Here is a 21,643-nt window from a genome sequence, read left to right on the forward strand (position 1 = left end):
TATAGTAAACCACCGTCCACAGCCTACTACATCGTCAAAATTTCAAATAATCTAACCAAACTTTTCTATTAGATATTGTACTTTCACTCGAGTGTAATTGCTGACTCTCGATCTTCCCGCGCCAATTGCAACTCCTACAACTTTTAAACGGCTTAACTGATTTTGATTAAACATGAATAAGAACACTCGCACGTTAATCACTTTTAATCCAAAAGAATACTAGATTGAAATCGCTTTATCCGTTGGTAAGATAAGACACTCAGACAGACACTTCAAACTTATAACACCCTTCTTTTTCTGTTGGGTGTTAATACTAAGATAGTACCTAATTGATCGATGTTCGAACTTGAAAGATATTCACAAAAAAATCACAATTGGGGATCTACGATGTCGTACGTACCTTTAATGTAGCAGTTTCTCGGAATAATTAAGAAAAGGGTCGTTTCGAGTGCGCCAGGAAAATTATTGAGGTGCCTTGCGTAATTAAAAACAGACAACGCATGCGGATAATTATATTAGAACTATTACATTTAATTTACTAGAAATTGTCATTATATCACAGCATTGTTTATTTTTGGTACCTATTCACTATGTATATTTAGCAAAACATGACCAAAACGAATGATAATAATACGACACTTTTAAGCTAAACATTTATAAATTAGTAACTGCTAACATTATATTAAAGTTTTAGTTCATTTCGTTCTATAGCTTTGGCTAAGATTTGTAAACTTGGAAATACATGTTCTGGCGCTGGTGTAGATTTCTCAGATTGATTTGTCAGTAGATTTTCAGGGCTAGGCACAATAAGGGCATGCCATTCAGCACTTATTGCTGCCTCATAATCCTTCCGCATATCATTTCCAATATGAAGACATTCTTTCGGATTACTCAATCCAAATTTCTTCATAGCGTGAATGAATATTTGTTTATCAGGTTTACTGCATCCAACCTCATAAGAAGTAATGATAAATTTGAATTGCTTTAATATACCTACATTTCTTAAAATATCATGCAGGCGTGGATCAAAGTTGGAAACAACTCCCAACATGATTCTTTTTTTCTCAAGAGCATTAAGCAAGTATCGGCCTCCTTCAGCAACGCACCATAATTTAGGCGATTTATATTCTTCTATCAGAATTTCTGAAATAGCAAGGTCCTTGTCCTTGGGCACTTGACCTTCAAAAGTCTTTTCTATAACTTTCTGCCACCATTTGTTCCATGGTATAATACGTTTACCAAAGTTAGGAAACTTTTTCCACATGAAGTTGTATGAATCGATGAATTTTTCTTTTACATCTTTTTCAGTTCCTGTGAACCCGTAATCTTTGGCAATAAGTGTATAATAAGACCATGGCGGTATACGAAATTTTAATAAGGTGTTCGTTGCATCAAAAGTTACTAATCTGATTCCACGGAGACTCATTGATATCAGTTAGCAATAAAATAACAAGAAACTCAACAAAAATCTAATTAGTATCAAAAACATAACATTAACCCTATTGTTCAATAATCCGTCCTGTCAGCAAAGACGTATATTCACTATGTACCGTCAGAGTGATAGATTTTATTTTTTGTCTATTTCACGCATCGCCATTTTTCGTTGATGTTACAATTTGATCTCATGCTTGGAGCAAAGCGGTTTTTCCATTTCAGAAATTTGTTACATAAGTTGATACGAGTACTTAGGAAATTAGATGCTGGCAGTATGTATCAATTAATAGTTAATAAATAATTTTTAACTTGATTTTGCACAGACGTAAACATTTTTAAATCTGTAATACCCATTTAGTAAATAAGACAGATATTATTGTAAATAAATAATTTGCTAAACTAAGTCTATCTATTAATAATTTCGATTTCGATTGTCCGAAATAGATATGATGAAGTTTTAAATCTAGATAATTAAGCTTCTTTTACGCAATTCGTATTTAAACAAACGAAAAACGGGGACAGTCTGGTGTGAAGCTCCGGTTCGATTGTGTGGCGTGAATAGCAGTACATCGCGTCGTCCGAAGGTTCAGCCGTATCAAGTTCCATCGTCCTAACACCAGAAGAAAGGCATTATAACTTATATATGTACTGTACTAGCACATTAACCTACCCAAATTAATTGTGGACTTGTCTTTAATACCGCTGTTCGGTCATAATGACGTTCAATATTAAAGACATAGTGACTAATAATAATTTCTCTAAAATCCTGGAAAAGAAAAGTAAATCTACGGTCTATGGTTGAAGTTGGCAGTTTTGTCTGTTTCCTTGGTTGGCAAAACCTTTTATTGATTGACAATGACAACATTGACATGACAAAATAATATTAACATTTCGTTTCGAAATTCGTTCGTGTTCGTATTTATTTTCATGTTTCGTGCACGCAGTCTTACTCAATTGCCCGTAATTTACATAAAATTTTAAATTACAACAATACATGGTAATAAAAATATTGTGTGATAAGTTTTAAAATCAGGGATGGCGTACGTGAAAGGAGGTAAGTATTACATTTAATTTGATAGTACAAATAATTCCAATCATCGCGAGATAAGGCCACGTCAGTGTTTAAACTATGGTTCTTTGTTAAATTTAAGTTAAAATTAACTTCCTGCCCTCGTTTTTTATCAGGATGACCTTATGTTTTACAGTGTAAACGCTTATGCGAATTTTCCAGTAAATAACTTTATTTTAGTTATTCGCCTATTACTACTTGTTTGCGAAATGAAATTATTTTTATATGATTAGTCTTTAATAATCGAAAAATAAATATCTGCATTTCTTGTAAAATGGTTTTATCCCAGAAACTAGAATCTGCTAAGTAACCTGTGGCTTGGAACACCACATATAATTAAAAATTTTGCGTTAAAATGTATAGATTTTTGGTAATGAAATTGTTCAAGTAATAGTTTTGATAAAGTAATCTGGTTGAGGTTGATAGGCACAGACTACCTCCATCTTTGATCCTTACATACTATACCAGGGCAAGATTGGGAAGTAAAAGCAGACTACGGGATAACAAAACTTTACTTTGGTAACTAATAAAAACAAACTTGCTCCCTAACTAGAGTGCATACCGCACCAATTCATGTGCAGTTTAGTGACTGACTTGTTCCCAGAAGAACCTATAATGTTGCCTGCTATAAAACTTATTTTGTCAGGATTTTCACTGATTTATTATTAAATGAAACATTTTTTTCAGATGGCACATTGGTGCAGAAGAATTCCAGCATTTTTGGATGGTTCTGGGCGGTATTAAACTTTGTGTATTTGCTGTAAGTACTAATTTTACTATTACTGCATTTTATTGATTGACATAAAATAATATTGTGTATGTTAATATATATATTATATATTATTTATAGTTGCAAACTGGCTTTTGCCTGCCGCTCCGCCCACATGAATCTAAAATATACCAAAATAAAATATACAAGTTATGTGATTTTTTAAAATTAACCTTTTGGCCATGATTAGCTAACTTCAATCATACTTTTCATTCATGAAAAAAAATATAAGGAGACAGACTAGGTGCTTCTCAGTTCACCTTTATGCCATTTTATAACATTTGGCTTTAAAATTTAAAAATAATTAAATGATGATAAAATATTGATAACATTTATCTTATTAATAAAATACTAGCGAACCGCCCCGTCTTCGCACGGGTGCAAAATTCGGAAAAAATTATACATAAAAACCTTCCTCTTGAATCACTCTACCTGTTACAAAAAACCGCATCAAAATCCGTTGCGTAATTTTAAAGATTTAAGCATACAGACAAACAGACTAAAATAGCAACTTTGTTTTATACTATGTAGTGATGTATGTTAATAGTAATAATCTAAAATCAAATCTCTAATTTTCCAGGATTCAAACCTTGATCAACCCTAATTATGGCAAGCATGGAGACAAATACGTGAGGGATTTCAGACCACCTGGCAGTGGGTGAGTAATAACAGTATTCTGGGATGTTTGTGCTCCGTGTTGATTTTCAGTATGTGAATCATTGCTAAATGATACACATGCTGAGGAACGAACAGGTGTAATGTTTTTGGGTGTGTTTCTTTGTATGTGTGTGTACTTACTAACATTATTTTTATGATTTTTTTTTTACTAACAAAAATTGATCCAAAGTTGCGTATTGAATAAATGATACATACATACATACATAAAATCACGCCTCTTTCCTGGGGTAGGCAGAGACTACTTCTTTCCACTTGCCACGATCTCCGCATATTTCCTTTGCTTCATCCACATTCAAAACTCTCTTCATGCAAGCTCGGCGGTTTCGGGTACTTTTGACCTGACCCTTTACCAGGATGTCCTTAATTTGATCAAGATACGTTCGTCTAGGATAAATGATTATTATATTATATTATATTATTATAATTTTGAGCATTAAAAATTTTATTTCCATATAATAAAAATGTTGAAATTGTAAACCATCACGTCCAGACTATTTGTTAGTGTTACCTTGAACTAGCTCTCTTGCATGGTACTCCCAGCGCCGTTTTGTTCGCGCTAATAACTATCGCCTTTTCACTTTTTATAATGACGTGAAACAGGAAAGCGTTAGTTTTTGAGATAAAAACGACGTCGCGCTGTCCATGCTATAGGGGCAGTTTGGGTTGGTTCCTCTCGCTTGTGAGAACCTAACTAACCTGAATGAGAGGAACCTAACCCAAACTGTACCTAACCCATACCCATACTAATCTTATCTCTAAGATGGATTTTTGTATTGTGTAAAAACCTGAGCCAGGATCTTGGTTACAGGCAACTGTGGTCTCTTCTCATTAGTTCTAGTTGCATCCTCAACTATGTTTCTAAAGTCAACACGACTTGAATGTGTTGAGTTTTGGCATGGCATGGCATTTAGCATAAAGATGGTTTAAATGACTAGTCTTGCATTCCCACTTTTCTAGAGGGGACTTATGATAACTTTTCTAATAAAAAGTGAACCACCTCCAATTGCTATCCTCTTTTTTGAAGTGGGATAAATTTCTAAAACATTCTCGCAAGTATCATATTTTCTTGATAACCGCATCAAAATCAGTTCAACAAAACGCGATAAAATGGCAGACAAACATACATACATACATACAAGTGAAATTGAGAACCACCTTTTATTTAAAGGCGGTTTTAAATAATCAGGTCCAACTTGCTCGGTTTTAAAGAAAGAAAAATGCATTTTTAATATGGTAATTAAATAAATTGATTTAAATTTCAGGCCTCCAAAACCGCCCACGAGAAAATTCGGCGGCTTCGGTCCATCCGGCTCTGGACCATCGCCACCACCAATGGGAGGATGCGGCTGTGGGGGTTAAACTATAAAACGTGATCAAGAAACTTGGCAGTTGGGCAATACCCGTTAATCACCGCAGTCTTGTATATGTATGTAGATTGATGTTAAGTTAGTAAGTGGTACTATATGTAAACTATTCGGGTATATGTGCAACTGATCGTTTTTTATATATGACTGAGGCGGTTAAAGGGTTAAAGGTAAGATTTGATAATAATAGGTAAGAAATTTCCCGTGGAATATTTCGAGAAATTTGATCTGTCGATGATCTGAATAAAATCACCACCATCTGCCAAGTTTCAACATTTCAAGTTATTTTTTTTCTCAAGGAGTTGGCTCGCTTTATTTAACAACAATCTTCCTGCATTTGAAGGCGAATAAAGTTCAATAAATTTATTGTATTAATAACAATCATTATTATCAATTACATTCAAATAAAATTATAGGAATAGCTTGACTTTTGCATTGAATATTAAAAAAATAATAATAATATTATGAACAGAATTATTTTTTTATAAATGATATTTTAACTAAACCATTCATTTATATGTTCGCACATGCTAATCGCTGGAATTACTAGACACATTTTTAATGAATATTGTTTTTTTTTTATTAATTGGAATTGATTAAAATTGGTGCAATAATTTTCTTTCTCAGTATATTTCATATATCTCGGTATGTTACTTTAATTCATTATATGTAGTTAATAAATTAATAAATATACAAAGATCTTGCAACGTTAAATAATATTACTTTAGTGTTTTTATTGTTTTGCATTCGTTTAATGATTAATTTATCCGTCTAATACTGAAAGTCAGTCTGAAATAAAATATTGACATTGATTTAATTTTATTAATATTAAATATTTTATTATTGAACTTATTTTCGTAAATATTTTACTATAAATAGAATTTAATAGTAATCTTAGCTACTCTTAATAAAGCTTTTTATTTCGTAATATAAGTTACCTATTGTAAATAAGGTTAAGTAGATATAAATGTTAACTGTTACTTAAAATTATTAATATTTTTTCATTAAATAATGTTTCATTTAATCAATGTGTATTTGGCGTGCCAACTCCAAGCCATTGTGATCTAAAAAATTAATATTAATATAACATTAAAATACACTGTAAAAATAAATAATGATATTTTGGCCCTATATTATTTATTAATTGATACACGAGATAAAACAATACCTTAGTCGCCTCCTACAACACATACAGGTACATTATAGTGGTTATTATCTATATAACCGGTTTTAATAGTTTAGTAACTTTATGTTTAAGTAAATAATGTTTGTCGTCAATTTGTGATAGATATTTTGTTCGTAACTTCATAAATTAACTGAAATTGGACCTGAAGGAGGGTAAAAAAATAAAACGTACATAGTACGTACATAGTTTCTTTATTTTTAAGTACATTTTACTTCGATACGTATAATTTATAGCTAAGTTGTATATATTTTTATAGTAATTATTAAAGTAAGGCAACTATTTCTTATTTTATAGATAGGTACGTGACCATGGTCCAAGGTTGATTAGGAATATAATTTGCGAGAGTTCTATGTGGGAATATCTTGGAGTATCGACTTAACTATAATAATGGGAATTTGCATGGTTTTTGTTAAACAAGCATGTATTTATACATACATACATACATACCAGCACGCCTGTTTCCCATTGGGGTAGACAGAGACTATGGAATTGCACTTGCTACGATCCTTACAGACCTCTCCCGCTATACAATATATATTCTCCCGCCCGCTATGTATTTATATAACCAGAAATAATAAATTGCTTCTGGTTTTTTTTTAATAATCTTAAAATACGTACTAATGACATTCTTACTGAAATTTTAAAATAAAAATACGTCTGATTTTTCTTTGGAATGATTTTGTAGGTATACTTGTTTCAGCAATAGCTTCGCGTTTATATTAAATTTATATAAATTTGTATTTTTTTATGTAAGACCACGCATCACTAATAAAGTATCTAGTCCAATTTTGATAAAAAAAAATAACATATCTGGAAGTTGTCACTTTGATTTGTTTATTTAGAAAAGGGCCACTCGGCGATAACTTTTATTAATTTTATTTTCTCAAAATGTCAGTAGGAATGTCTATACAAACTAACTACACATACATAGATACTAATTTAGGATTATTAAAAAAAGACATCAAATTAATTTATTATTTCTGATTATTTAAATAATAATGCGACTATATTCCACATATTACCTTGTACATGTAGTAACCATTCCCGGATCGTGGTCATAGACCGATCTTGGACTCCTCACACAGGATTGAACATTGAACATACATACATATATATAATCACGTCTTTATCCCTTGCGGGGTAGACAGAGCCAACAGTCTTGAAAAGCCTGATAGGCCACGTTCAGCTATTTGGCTTTAAGATAGAATTGAGATTTAAATAGTGACAGGTTGCTAGCCCATCGCCTAAAATAATATTAAGTTTATAACCCTATCCTTAAGTCGCCTTTTACGACATCCATAGGAGAAATGGAGTGGTCCTATTCTTTTTTCTATTGGTACCGGGAACCACACGGCTGGATTGAACTTAGATGTTAAACCTTATTGGTAATACTGCAACTGGTTCAGAGGCATTCGGTTTGTTGATGTAGATGCTCCAGGTCTTCTTGTCCAGGTCGAATATACCTGGAAAATGGAATTAAGGTATTTTATCTTGATGTATGATGACAAACTACAACTTTTGGCAAGTACTTTGGCGTCATACTATCGTAATACTACGGGGTGTATGTAAAGATGGAACATGCCTTATTGTTCACCATTCTTTAAGGATTACTATTAATTTGTTTTGGCGGAAGGTCACGCCTAGAGTACCCTAAACCGAAGAGATGTGACAAGTGAAAATATGTGGTTATACTGCCTTACTCTTTCGAGGAAGAGGTATGATGTCATGTTTTAACAATCTGCTTGATGACAGATTCACTTCCCAAGGAGCCCTTTTGGAAGAGCAACATTACCTCAATTACCCAGGGACCAAGAATCCTCCTACCTGCGGCTATGGTCTTGATGACGGACTCGGGGCGTTCCTGGAAGACGTTGAAGTCCTTCCCGCTGGAGTCAGACAGGATGTCTTCCACGTCTCGCCTGGTTTGCGGTGGAGCGTGGCTGTGGATCTTCTTCAGTCTATACTCGCTGCTGTCTATGATCAGACCTATCACTTCGGTTATGTTGAGGCGCATATAGCTGTAGGAAAAGATCACTACATAGTATACAACAAAATCGCTATTTTAGTCTGTTTGTCTGTATGCTTAAATCTTTAAAATTACGCAACGGATTTTGATGCGGTTTTTTGTAACAGGTAGAGTGATTCAAGAGGAAGGTTTTTATGTATAATTTTTTCAGAATTTTGCACCCGTGCGAAGCCGGGGCGGGTCGCTAGTTTTTGTATAAGTGATATTCTTTATAGGGTTTTATGGTGGTATAATGGGTACGGTGACAGAATAAAAATGCGTGGTGGGTGGCATATGATCAACTTTAAATCCTATTGCGGCCATGTGACAAAATTACTTACTTTAGTTTCATCGCTAACCGATGCTTTTACGGCGAGGAATGTGGAACCAACTGTCTTTATTTAGGGGAACTTAACCTATATTTGATTATTGCTATTAACCTTGATATAATAAGGTTTGGGGTTGCCTGCGAACTTACTGAGATTGCGGGAGGCGCTTGGTGTAAAAACTTAAACCAAGATCGTCATCAGACGTACTTACCCCGGGTTCCTATCCAAAGGTGACGCTCCCGGGACTAACAATAGGAAAAAGAAGTTAGGCTGGCGACGACAGAGTCTACCTAGCAGCTGACGGGAGACTAGACCGCCGCCATTTTGGATCTATTGAACTCCTATTGTTACGACTGATATTCAAGACCGTTGGCTCTGTCTACCCCGTAAGGGATATAGACGTGATGATATGTATGTTTGTATGTACTATTGTAACGGAAATCTGAATGCATAATGTGCAAATATTATGACACTTAATTAGTAGTCTACTCATAGGACTAAGACCGTTGTAATAGGCGCACCAAGGGTTCCCCTGCAGAGAGATTATTAGATAACCTAGACTAACGTGATGGTGGGGAGGCCTATGTCAATGGACCTGACCAACAACTGGTTGCTGATGCATGAAGAACACACTTCATTCCAAATCAGCTTATTCTGTGTAATGAAATAATAATGTACAAAGTCAGCGAATAAAGGCTATATATTATTTAAAACGTGATGGTGATTTAAAAATTGAAGTCAATCATTCGGATTTCTAGTAGAAGCAGCTTACATGTTACAATGCACGAGCGGCTCCTTATCATATTTGTGTATATTCAGCAAAGACCGGTCTGCCTTGAAATCCGGGGCGACTTCCACGTTGTAGAGCTGGCGGTTGCCCCACGCTTCCGTCCAGATCATGTTGACAGAGAAACCGTTGCCGATTCCTAGTCCTTCGTCGAGCAGGATCCGTTCAGCGTCGTTGAAGCTTTTGGCGGCTAGTAAAGCTCTGGTGATGAATGTACGAGCTGGAAAAATCCATGGTTAGCGTCGAGGCACAAGTTCAAATCCTACCTAGGCTATGACTCATTTCTGAGTTTTGTACAATAGTTTGAGTGCAAAGCGATGCTCTTACTGCGAAAGAAAACAAGGATACTGCAGATTTAGGTAACTGGATTGTAACTATGATCCAATAAACATTAATTTCCCCTGCAAAGGCAGTGGTCAGATGAGAGTCGGTTCGTGAAAATGCTGACTCACCCAATCAAATATCACGGTCAAAAGGCGCATCCCGAGGTCTTTCTTAGACCTTAGAGACGCCTGAACTGGTGGACTGATTTAATGAAATTTTGTATTATTGTTGTTGCCGTGTGGTTCCCGGCACCAATACAAATGCCGTGTGGTTTCTGGCACCAATACAAAAAAGAATAGGACCACTCCGTCTCTTTCCCATGGATGTCGTTTTACGACGGCTTATAAAATTGGGATTCTTCTTTTAGGCGATGGGCTAGCAACCTGTCACTATTTGAATCTCAATCCTATCTTAAAGCCAAATAGCTGAACGTGGCCTGTCAGTCTTTAAAAGACTGTGGGCTCTGTCTACCCCGCAAGGGATATAGACGTGATTATAAGTATGTATGTTGTATTATTGTTTAAGTTCCATGTTCGCTCTATCAAAAATCTAGAAAAGCTAAAAGAGTATTACTCACGGGTATTCCCAGGTTTCAGTGCTGCTGGACTGAGGGTGTTGATGGAGAAGACCAGACCGTTTTCGTTGAAGCCCATGGTGTAGCCAGGCATATGGCCGGCGTAGCACAGCGATGAGAAACGTTCTTCCACGGCCTATGATTCATATGTTAATGTACCCAAGACATATGGTTCATATGTCGTCGGTAAATCATCCAACCAGTTTGATCGTAATCTGCCTGGCTTTCGGTGATCCGGCTGGGCAAATCACTATCGGCCCGATTTATCCAAAGACACATTTAAATATTAGGTACCTTTCTAGCATGAATTATGTAATTGGCTTTACTTATTGTATACCTAATAACACAGTTAAAGTAACAACATTGTTATGCTGTTGAATTCATCAATAAATAAATAATAAAATACACATGAAAAGGGAATTTGTTAACATCAATATCATTCGCAAAAAAAGAGAGGCATTCGCTAATTGCTTTGTAGGTATGTATGCACTACTTGATCAAAAATTAATTACATGCAATAACTAACTTTCTAACTTAAGACAAACTTAAAAAAACTTTTCTCAAACTAACCCCTTCTTCACGATCCTCGGGCGTAGGAATGATGTGAGCGGACATTATGTAGAAGTGATTCAGAGTCTCCGAGAAAGCGTCTTCTGTGTGACCCAGAACGTTCTGTGGGTGGGAGACAAGAAAACATTGACAATTAAATGATGCACTTTAGAACAGAACCACTATACATATATCTTTCCCATGGATGACTCTGTCTACCCCGCAAGGGATATAGATGTGACTATATGTATGTATATTTGAACCCCCTCTAATAAATATCCTTATTTTTTAAGTCGGTTAAATTACTAAAACCTCCTATGTGTAAAAAAACACTTTCCTGAAAACCGCATCAAAATCGGTTCAGCGAAACGCGAGATAATCGTGGACAAACACACATATATAGAGGTCAAACTGGGAACCTTCTTGAAAGCGATTAAAAAGGCCTGATAAGAGTTAAACCGACCTTGTAGGAAAATGAGCTGCATACATACACATTCACGTCTATATCCCATGCGGGGTAGACAGAGCCAACCGTCCAAAAAGACTGGCTACGTTCAGCTGTTTGGCTTAATGGTAGAATTGAGATTCAAATAGTGACAGGTTGCTAGCCCATCGTCTACAAGAAGAATCTTAAGTTTATAAGCCTATCCCTTAGTCGACTTTCACGACATCCATGGGAACGAGAGGGAGTGTTCCTATTATTTCTCTTTTATTGGTGTCGGGAACCACAAAGCACGAAAATGCTCATTTTGATGCTGATGACTGCTGATGCTGATGCTGATGACTGATGAGGAAGAAAAGGTAACGAGACAGTACCGTATCTCTGTTGATGACGCCAATGGAGCTGCAGCCGCCGGTGTCGTCGCGAGGAACGTGGTTGTCATTGATGGTGCCTATCAGGTCGTCCATCTGGAGAAGGAACAGCTGGAAGAGATACAAGTTAATTGAGTATCCCTTATTGTCAGCATACCTACATATGGTTAGCCTATATCCCTTGCCATAGACATTGCCTAGACATAGCCAAAATAGGTAATAGAGGTATTGTTGCTCTTTCAAAGCGGCTCCTTGGTAAGTGAATCTGTCATCAGGCAGATAGCTACAGGTCAGAAAAGTTAAACATGAGATCATACCTCTTCCTCGGAAGAGTAAGCAGTATAACTACATATTTTCACTTGTCACTTGTCAAATGTCTTCGGTTTAGGGTACTCTAGGCCTGACCTTCCACGAAAACAAATTAATATTAATCCTTAAAGAACATACATACATATGGTCACGTCTATATCCGTTGCGGGGTAGACATAGCCAACAGTCTTGAAAATACTGAATGGCCACGTTCAGCTGTTTGGCTTAATAATAGAATTGAGATTCAAATAGTGACAGGTTGCTAGCGCATCGCCTAAAAAAGAATCCCAAGTTTATAAGCCTAACCCTTAGTGTCCTTTTCCGACATCCCTGGAAAAGAGATGGAGTAGTCCTATTCTTTTCTCTATCGGTGCAGGGAACTATAAAAAATATTGGGATTGTAGGCAACCTTATTGGTATACGCCATTGCAACGGTTGCCATGATGTTGTTTGTTAGATATATGTCATAAATAATTTTTATTGTTAGATGTTCTTAATTTTACTTTGAATAATATAGACAGACATTTTAAACTGATTATTTCTCTCCTCTTTTCTACTTCTATCTTCTGTAGAAATAACTAACTGACTATATTTGAATGTGGATGAAGCGAAGGAAGTATGCAGAGATCGTGGCAAGTGGAAAGAGGTAGTCTCTGCCTACCCCTCCGGGAAAGATGCGTGATTTTATGTATGTATGTATAACTATACTTCCTACAGGGATTAATTTGACTTCAAAATACGGTCTGTACTTTGAAGTCAAATGGATCCCAAAGGATGGATAATAAAAAAAAACCAACTAACCTGGACAAATGAAACGTTGGCTCCATCAGCGACCCCTTGCATCTCCTTTACATAGTAAGGGTACCGTCTCTTCATGTTCTCCAGGGTCTTGTCATAGGCTTCCCGCCCTAATTCCGTCTTGTACTCCTTCTCGAAGTCCCGGAGATTGGCGTACGTGGCTATGAAGTCCTTTATTATGGAGGAAAATATACGACCCTGAAAAGTGAAAGGGTGTTAGTGTTGGCGTAGTGGCTGTCATGCAGATGTCAAGAAGCTGTGCCGTGTGGTTCCCGGTAACAGTCCAAAAAAAGAATAGGACCACTCCATCTCTTTCCCATGGATGTCGTAAAAGGCGACTTAGAACTACAAACTTGGGATTCTTTTTTTAAGCGATAGGCTAGCAACATGTCACTATTTGAATTTCAATTCTATCATCAGGCCAATTAGCTGAACGTGGCCGATCTGTCATTTCAAGAGTGTTGGTTCTGTCTACCCCACAATGGATATAGACGTGTATGTATGTCAAGAAGATGTTAATTCAAGTGAAACATTTCATGTTTAGCGGATCCTGAACCTCATATGCGTAATAACTGAGGACATTGACTATAGTAGGTTATTTTTGTAAATAATATAAAAAGTGTCGGAAAAATATAAAAAGGTTACTTACGACATCAAAGCCGACTTCATAGTGGGAGCCCTGGAGGTAGACGACCGGCACAGCACGTCGTCGCCCCAGCTGCCTCTCGCCAACCACAGTGCCTATAAGCACAAATAGATTTTGATCACCCAGGTGATTTTCCATTAGATCAATTCAGGACACAAAAATGAAGGAAGGAATTTGATCACCGAAGTGACTAAAGTGGAATAATTTAATTAAATAATAAATAAATATATACAGGACAAATAACATATATTGAGTTAGCCTCGAAGTAAGTTCTAGACTTGTGTTACGAGATACTAACTCAACGATACTATATTTTATAATCAATACTTATATAGATAAACATCCAAGACCAAGGCCAATCAGAAAAAGTTCTTTTCTCATCATGCCCCGGCCGGGATTCGAACCCGGGACCTGTGTCACAGACAAGCGTACTACCGCTGCGCCGCAGAGGCCGTCAAATTAAACTCAAAGTGAAATATTCTCGAGGATCCCACGGGAGTTAAAGAATCCTAGTGGACAGAGAAAACCACCATTTATTCGCATGAGTAAAAGAACTACCCAAGGATCTTGCAAAGTGGAAAGGTATAGGTAGTCTCTGCCTACACTTGTGAGCGTAATTTTATGGATTTTTTGTTAAGCAAGTGTTTAGTAGGGAAGTGATTATAATTATGGAGAAAAAAAAATATTCCACAGAGAAAACAACGAAGGTTTTAGTGGTGTGTCGTCTGTCGGCTCAATTTAAATCAATCATACATACATACTTACATACATATAATCACGTCTATATCCCTTGCGGGGTAGACAGAACCAACAGTCTTAAAAAGACTGATAGGCCATGTTCAGGATTTTTGGCTTATTGATAGAATTTAAATTCAAATAGTGACAGGTTGCTAGCCTATCGCCTAAAAGAAGAATCCCAAGTTTATAAGCATATCCCTTAGTCGCCTTTTACGGCATCCATGGGAAAGAGATGGAGTGGTCCTATTCTTTTTTCTAATGGTGCCGGGAACCACACGGCACAATCAATCAATCATAATTATTCAGATATCTGTGGAGCCGGCCCATTAAGTCAGTCGCCCGATTTGAATGATAGGAGTACCTACTTAGTATAAAATTATCAAGGTATTTGAATAATTGCAAATTCTTTCCTTTCCGTGAATGAATAAATAAAGATTGAACAAAAGATTCATCAAAGTCATGCTACGTCAATTGTTTGATATGGATGATTAGCGTGCTTCCAATAATTAGTATCGTTTAGCAAATTGCTCTATTCGTTCTATTTATACTACTGTTTACAATTCAATTACAGCGTTTTGTTTGTCAAAACATTGATATTTCATTTGTTATTTTTTTTACGTTATAAAGACAATTTAAAGTCCCTACGAACAAGTTTAAAATTATTGTTGTGACAACTGTGTTTAGTTAAAAATTTAACACTGCTTAAATGCTTTACTTGTTTACTATTATATGTATTAGATTAAGGCTCATTGTAAGTGAATTTAATTCTTTATGAGTCAAATAAAGATCTTTAAACCTAATACACCTAAATTTAAAACTAACACTTATTTACAAAAATGCAAGTCCAGTAGGCTGTCAAATTACTCAGAAGGCTGGCAGCCCGTTGAATGGCAATGCAATATCAATTCACTTTCTCTTTTCATCAGCCTGAATGTGAATTGTGTTCCGTGTGGTTACCGGCACCAGTACAAAAAAGAATAGGACCACTCCATCTCTTTCCCATGGATGACATAAAAGGCGACTAAGGAATAGGCTCACAAACTTGGGATTAATTTTTTAGGCGATGGGCTAGCAACCTGTCACTATTTAAATCTCCATTCTATAATTAGGCCAAATAGCTGAATGTGGCCTATCAGTCTTTTTTGTTGGCTCTGTCTACCCACAGGGGATATAGACGTGACCCATATGTATGTATGTATGTATGAATGTGAAATTAAAAATGTATCAATTGATTGAGACATGCTTAATCATGATTGAACTTGAAAGGGCTCCTTTTGCAAAGAGGTTTTATATTTTAAAATTAATTCCACTGACACTGGCTTTGACCTGGCTTTTAAAATTGTACTATGCAAAGGAATTTCGCAGTATGAAACCTCGTAAAAGCCTTTTGATTCGATTTTGTTATTTGGGTTTGTTACATTTGTTCTGGAGAAAGATATCTACATATGTCGAACTACCTCGGAGTTATTATATTATTCCAAATAGAAATATAGGTACTTAATATTAATTCTTGTTATTATGTATTAAACGTATTATTTTAAGCACGTTCCTATGGATGTCCTAAAAAGCGACTAAGGTATAGGCTTGGGATTCTTCTTTAGGCGATGGGCTAGCAACCTGTCATTATGAGCCAAACACCTGTACGTGGCCTATCAGTCCTTTCAAGACCGTTAGCTCTGTCCACTCCGCAAGGGATATAGACGTTATTATATATATATGTATATATTTTAAGCACAACCTTAGTTTTAATTTTCCTACACACGGATTTGATGTAAGAAATAAGTGATGTCACAGTCTTTATTAACGTGTTTTATAATCACAATGGCCACGTTCAGCTATTTGGCTTAATGATAGAATAGAGATGCAAATAGTGACAGGTTGCTAGCCCATCGCCTAAAAAAGAATCCCAAGTTTGTAAGCCTATCCCTTATTCGCCTTTTACGACACCCATGGTGTAGCGGCCGTTTAGCCTCCATGGACAATCCACTTTTTGACTTAACATTTTAGATGACTAAAACCGACTGACAGACTGTGAAAAAAAGGACAATCGACTTGGACACTAAGGAGACGACCATAAGACGACGAGACGACAAGACGTATCTTGAACGGGAAGAAATCTGTTTTTATTTTATTCAGACTAGACAAAGACCCTAACAGACCCTCGGCCCGTTCACATGGGAAAGAGATGGAGTGGTCCTATTCTTTTTCTATTGCTGCAGGGAACCACACAGTCCTAAAACAAATATAAAAATAAAAATACGTGGGTACTGTCACGATATGTCGGCACAGAACCATTGTGTATAGATAAAAAAAAAATAATTAAGTCATATAACTTAGTTACTTAAACTTAATTTTGATCGCCTTAAGTGTAACAAAGTCATCAATAGATGATCAAGGTCTCGCAAACTGATTTGTTCGCATCGCATGCTCCAGCTATCTCAGCGCAAATTAGTAACTAGTTTATCAATAACCAATCGCTAATTATTACATCTCACACGAAACGATTTAAGATCAGGATAAAGAATAATATTCAGTAACTATGCTGGTACATACATACATATAGTCACGTCTATGTAATTTGCGGTGTAGGCAAAGCTAATAGTCTCGAAAATACAGAAAGACCACGTTTAGCTGTACAGCTTTATGATGGATTTGAGATTAAAATAGTGACAGGTTGCTAGCCCAACGCCAACTAAACCCAAGTTTATAAGAATATCCCTAAGTCGCCTTTTTCGACATGCATGGGTAACATAGGGAGTGGTTCTATTCTAAAGTGCTGAAAACCACACGGCATTAAACTGGTAATATATGCAAAAAGAAAAATATAGACAGACTTGGATCAGTCTTATTAGACTAGAATAGGGGGTGAGTAACACAGAACTAACTTGCATCATAAAGCTATACAGCTGAACGTGGCCTCTCAGTCTTTTCAAGGCTGAAGGCTCTGTCTACCCCGCGAAGGACATAGACGTGATTACATGTATGTGTGTACCACTTCCCTGGTCTAGGGGCTCTTTGGATGACCATACTTTTTCGTCATAGTCTTATGACGAAAAAGTATGGTTGTCTTATCAACTGATCATGGTTTGCATGATCAGTTCATCCTATAAGACTTCTAGATTACGTCTTTGTCTCACTAAAAATACAATCACCTATGAGTTACGATGGTAAGAAGATTAAATCCGAGAGATAATACCTGGCAATAAGCCAAAATAACGAAGTGGGAATCGAACCTGTTAACCTTTGAATATCAATATATGCATTTACCGGAATCTTTAATTTAAGGATGTGCAAATTCGTTACCGTATTCAAAAAAAAATTGCGTAATTATCTACGCTTCACTGGAAACATCTACATAATTTACACGTGCTGAGAATTCGCTATTTTCCTTGTATTTTCACTTGAAGGCCTTCAGTTAGCTCAATATGATCATAGTAATGAGCATGTAATTCGCTGGAAGTTTTTAAAATTATTTACTTTGTCTATGAAAAAACGCGCCATAAATACAGTATTTAGTAACAATATTTTTAATTATCTTTTGCCTTGTTTCGCTAGTATACTACTACTACCATAGACTAATTACTTCTTTTTTGGTATTCAACCACAAAAGAAGTAAGTAGTCTATGGTTTTCCGCGGATAACGGCTAAAAGGGGCTCAAACACAATTGTATAAAAAAAATGAATAAGGACATTGTAGAATTGCGTACTGTATTGACAATAAGATCATAGTAGGACAAGCAATAGAATTTATTTTACAATAGATTAGATTTTCAAAACATTGGAATTTTAGTTGCTTCGTGTTTAATTGCAAACAGCAAAACATAACAAAATATTGTGTTTAGGTAGTTACTTGGGATTAGGTAACATTAAGTTATACTAAGTACATAAAGTAATAAGTTATCTGTTTCTTTTTCCTAGCTTTAGTCCCGGTTGCATCCTCAGCTCTCTGGAGAGGAGCCCTTTGACCGTGGACAAATTGGGTGAGTCAGGTTTTAACTTATAGTTATATCATAAACACAACGAGTAAATCTGGTACTTAGACAATTACGCGGGAATTCTGTGGTAATTTATAAGTTACCTACGTTGAATATGCTGGTACCTCAACGTCTGACATTTAGAACAGGTAGGTAAATTATTTAACCATAAGATACCATTTTCTTTTATTTTTAATTTTATAAAATCAACATTTCCTACTTCTCTGTCTCTTTTCCGTGTAAAAATTAGACCTTTTTTTAGTCAGTCCCCTTTTTGGTCGTTACAAATATAATGTCAGCTCTTATGATGATTATTTCTACGTAGAATTAAAACAGCCATGTCATTGTGCGTTGCGTGCGGTTTATTACGATTTAAATGCTTGACTTAATTACATGTCTATTAAGATGTCGTTATATGTAGGCTTATTTCATATTTAATTAGTTTGACAATGTTGCTTTTCTGTTTAAATTGATTCGTAATACCCATGAAACTAGTGAGGGAAAACATCGTGAGGAAACCATGATAGTTTAGGTCGCCTAGGAACGATAAGGTGAGATAGAGCCCGATTTTACCCGATTGTTTTTAACATTCTCCATTATTTCTTCGCTCCTAATAGTTGCAGCGTGATGTTATATAGCCTAAAGCCTTCCTCGATAAATGGACTATTCAACGCAAAAATAATTTTTCAATTCGAACCAGTAATTCTTGAGATTAGCGCGTTCAAACAAACAAACAAACTCTTCAGCTTTATAATATTAGTACAGATATGCTATTCGCGTTACGACAACAGCTTCAATAACATCTCTTAAGCAACATAATTCATGAAAAAAAGAATCGATTAAGCAACATATTTATGAAAAAAAAGAACAATTCAATCTCTTTGAACGGAGTCGTAGGCAATCAAAGGAGATTCTGTGCACTACGTAGAATCTGAATATAGAACTTTCGCTAGTCACAGTTGTGTTTGATATCCTAACGATCTCGTTTCTAATGCAAAGAAAAATATCCGCTTTCGGTAACTATGTACGTACAATTACTATAGTTCTTTCTTTCATTGTTATTCTTTGTTCTTTGTATTTCATTGGTAGTTAGTATTTTTAAACCGACTTAAAAAAGGTGGAGGTTTCAATTACGACTGTATTGTTATTATACGATGTTAAATGTTTAATCACGTCTCTCTCTCTCTCTGCGTGTTCCCTGTTGCACCCTCCACAGAAGTGTTAGGGAGCCCGGGGTTCGCCTAATAAATGTTTAATCACTTCATAATGTGTTAAATGCAAGAGTTTTTGTGATTAAGTATGTATGTTTTTGTATGACGAACATTTGGGTTCAATTCATTTATATTTTTCTAGTATAATAATATTCCGAATGCTAAATTCTGTCTGTTACAATGTCACGGTTAAGCGCTGGTCAGATGATATATACATACATATAATAACGTCTTTAGCCCTTGCGGGGTAGACAGAGCCAACAGTCTTGAAAAGACTGATATGCCACATTCAGCTATTTAGCTTTAAGATAGAATTGAGATTCAAATAGTGAAAAGCTGTTAGCCGATCGCCTAAAAGAAGAATCCCAAGTTTATAGGCCTATCCCTTAGCCGCCTTTTACGACACCCATGGGAGAGAGATGGAGTGGTCCTATTCTTTTTCTATTGGAACCGGGAACGGGAAGATGATATGATACTCGTAAAAATATTGTTATTTTTATTTTAACGTGGGCGAAGCTGCGGTCATTAGATAGTAATAGTATATCTTACAAGGGATAAAGACGTGACCATATGTATATGTATGTATGTTAGAGAGCCATGTGATTGTGATCTTACAATTATGACTAGATAACCGTAATTATGTTTTGGGCAAAACAAGTTTAGTGTAAGTAATTATCCACTTGGAGATGATAAGATTCTAAAATGTACCAGCAACAGAAATCAGAACAATAAGTATTCTCATTTCTATGGTGTGAGTGCCTAGAGATATTTTCCTTGGGCAAATGTATTTTATAAAATTGGGAGATTAAGATTTTAGAGACCCATTAGTCAAAAAATGTTTTAAAATACATGCAAATGATATTGTTGTTTCTTGGGGATCCCTAGAACTAGCTCCTCCTTCTAGATCTCGTATTTTCCCAAAGTTGCATACTCCAAAAGATTTTCACAGATCCACATTCATTAATATTTTCACACAAGACATCACCGATTATTTAAATTACGATTACCTATGTTTTGGTTCTATTCTGTGATCCCATAATAGATACCATCGAATATTATAAACTGTACGTTAATTTAGTCGTTTTAATATCTTGACAAAACCTTTCACTAGATTAATATCATCTGACATACCAAATAATTCCTTCATGATTCGATTGACTTTTCCGGAGCACGTCCGACGGCAACGGCGACTAGACAGAGTCTCGCGGCGCGCGACGTTAGTCTATCCGCGCTCGCGCACTACTACATCAAACAAATAATTCTTACTCTTTATAAACTGCAAAGGGGCTTTCAAGGACCGATTGTCATAGGATATAGTTTTTTTTATGTTATGTTAACCGATAATTGTTTAATTAATCATGTTAACGATCCTTAATCTAATATCTTCGTTGACAATGTAACTGGCCGGAAGAATTTCGGCTTTATTTATTTTTTATTCAAATTAGCGTAGTTACATGTATATGTCATGTGATTTTTTAATTAGACGTTAAATGTTCAGTTTAAGGTTGAATTGCAACTTTATCTAGATTTTTTTATTAAGTATTAGATGGTGAAATAGGACAAGGCCGTTGTACGCCTGTCCTAATTATTCTAGATTTAGAATAGGGATGATTTTCTCTACTTCCTAAAAATTTATTGATTACCATTCACATCTGTTTTGGTTAAAAACCTTAATAGCTACAACAAAGAATAGCTCTCATGGGAATTTTCGGAAAAAGTATACTAACTTATGTTTACTAACTTGTAAAGATCTATCTATATTTGTGAAAAATTTTGAATTTATTTGTTCCTAAGTTTTTTGCGCAGTTAAGCGCCCGTAGGAAATTCCAGAAAAGTAGCTCATGTTACGCCAGAAAGTCTATTCTATATCTTTGCACATTTCGTGAAAATAAGTCCATGTAGTAGTTTTTGCGTTTATTCGTTACAAACATTTATATACAATACTAGAGGCCGTCCGCGACTTCGTACGCGTGGAATCAATCCCGCGGGAATTCCGGAATAAAAAGTATAGCCTATATGTTATTCTGGGTCTTCAGCTACCTACATACCAAATTTCATCATAATCAGTTCAGTAGTTTTTGCGTTA

At 35.7% G+C, this 21,643-nt stretch overlaps 3 protein-coding genes across 4 annotated transcripts in view; 1 reads left to right on the forward strand and 2 right to left on the reverse strand.

The window, feature by feature from the left end:
- Positions 1-682: 682 nt before the first annotated feature.
- Positions 683-1,426, reverse strand: LOC106133814 (rhythmically expressed gene 2 protein-like). Its single transcript, XM_013333646.2, has one exon. The coding sequence runs from the start codon at positions 1,424-1,426 to the stop codon at positions 683-685; it is 744 nt and encodes a 247-aa protein (XP_013189100.2).
- Positions 1,427-2,285: 859 nt separating this feature from the next.
- LOC106133860 (selenoprotein K) lies at positions 2,286-6,445 on the forward strand. The gene is made up of 4 exons (XM_013333711.2): positions 2,286-2,488; positions 3,191-3,263; positions 3,853-3,930; positions 5,213-6,445. The coding sequence occupies exons 1-4, from the start codon at positions 2,470-2,472 to the stop codon at positions 5,307-5,309; spliced, it is 267 nt and encodes an 88-aa protein (XP_013189165.1). The 5' UTR covers positions 2,286-2,469; the 3' UTR covers positions 5,310-6,445.
- A 236-nt stretch (positions 6,446-6,681) lies between these two features.
- LOC106134054 (beta-alanyl-dopamine/carcinine hydrolase) overlaps positions 6,682-21,643 on the reverse strand; it is a 34,410-nt gene continuing 19,448 nt past the window's right edge. For both annotated transcript variants that reach the window (XM_060953669.1, XM_013334008.2), the window contains exons 2-9: positions 13,638-13,729; positions 12,992-13,186; positions 11,885-11,992; positions 11,090-11,191; positions 10,523-10,655; positions 9,607-9,841; positions 8,325-8,518; positions 6,682-7,963 (exon numbers count right to left, since the gene is read on the reverse strand). In XM_060953669.1, coding sequence (XP_060809652.1) covers positions 7,866-7,963; positions 8,325-8,518; positions 9,607-9,841; positions 10,523-10,655; positions 11,090-11,191; positions 11,885-11,992; positions 12,992-13,186; positions 13,638-13,729 — 1,157 coding nt within the window. In that variant the 3' untranslated portion in view covers positions 6,682-7,865. The remainder of the gene's footprint in view (positions 7,964-8,324; positions 8,519-9,606; positions 9,842-10,522; positions 10,656-11,089; positions 11,192-11,884; positions 11,993-12,991; positions 13,187-13,637; positions 13,730-21,643) is intronic.

This window comes from Amyelois transitella, chromosome Z, assembly GCF_032362555.1.
Source record: "Amyelois transitella isolate CPQ chromosome Z, ilAmyTran1.1, whole genome shotgun sequence".
Classification (NCBI taxonomy): Eukaryota; Metazoa; Arthropoda; class Insecta; order Lepidoptera; family Pyralidae; genus Amyelois; species Amyelois transitella.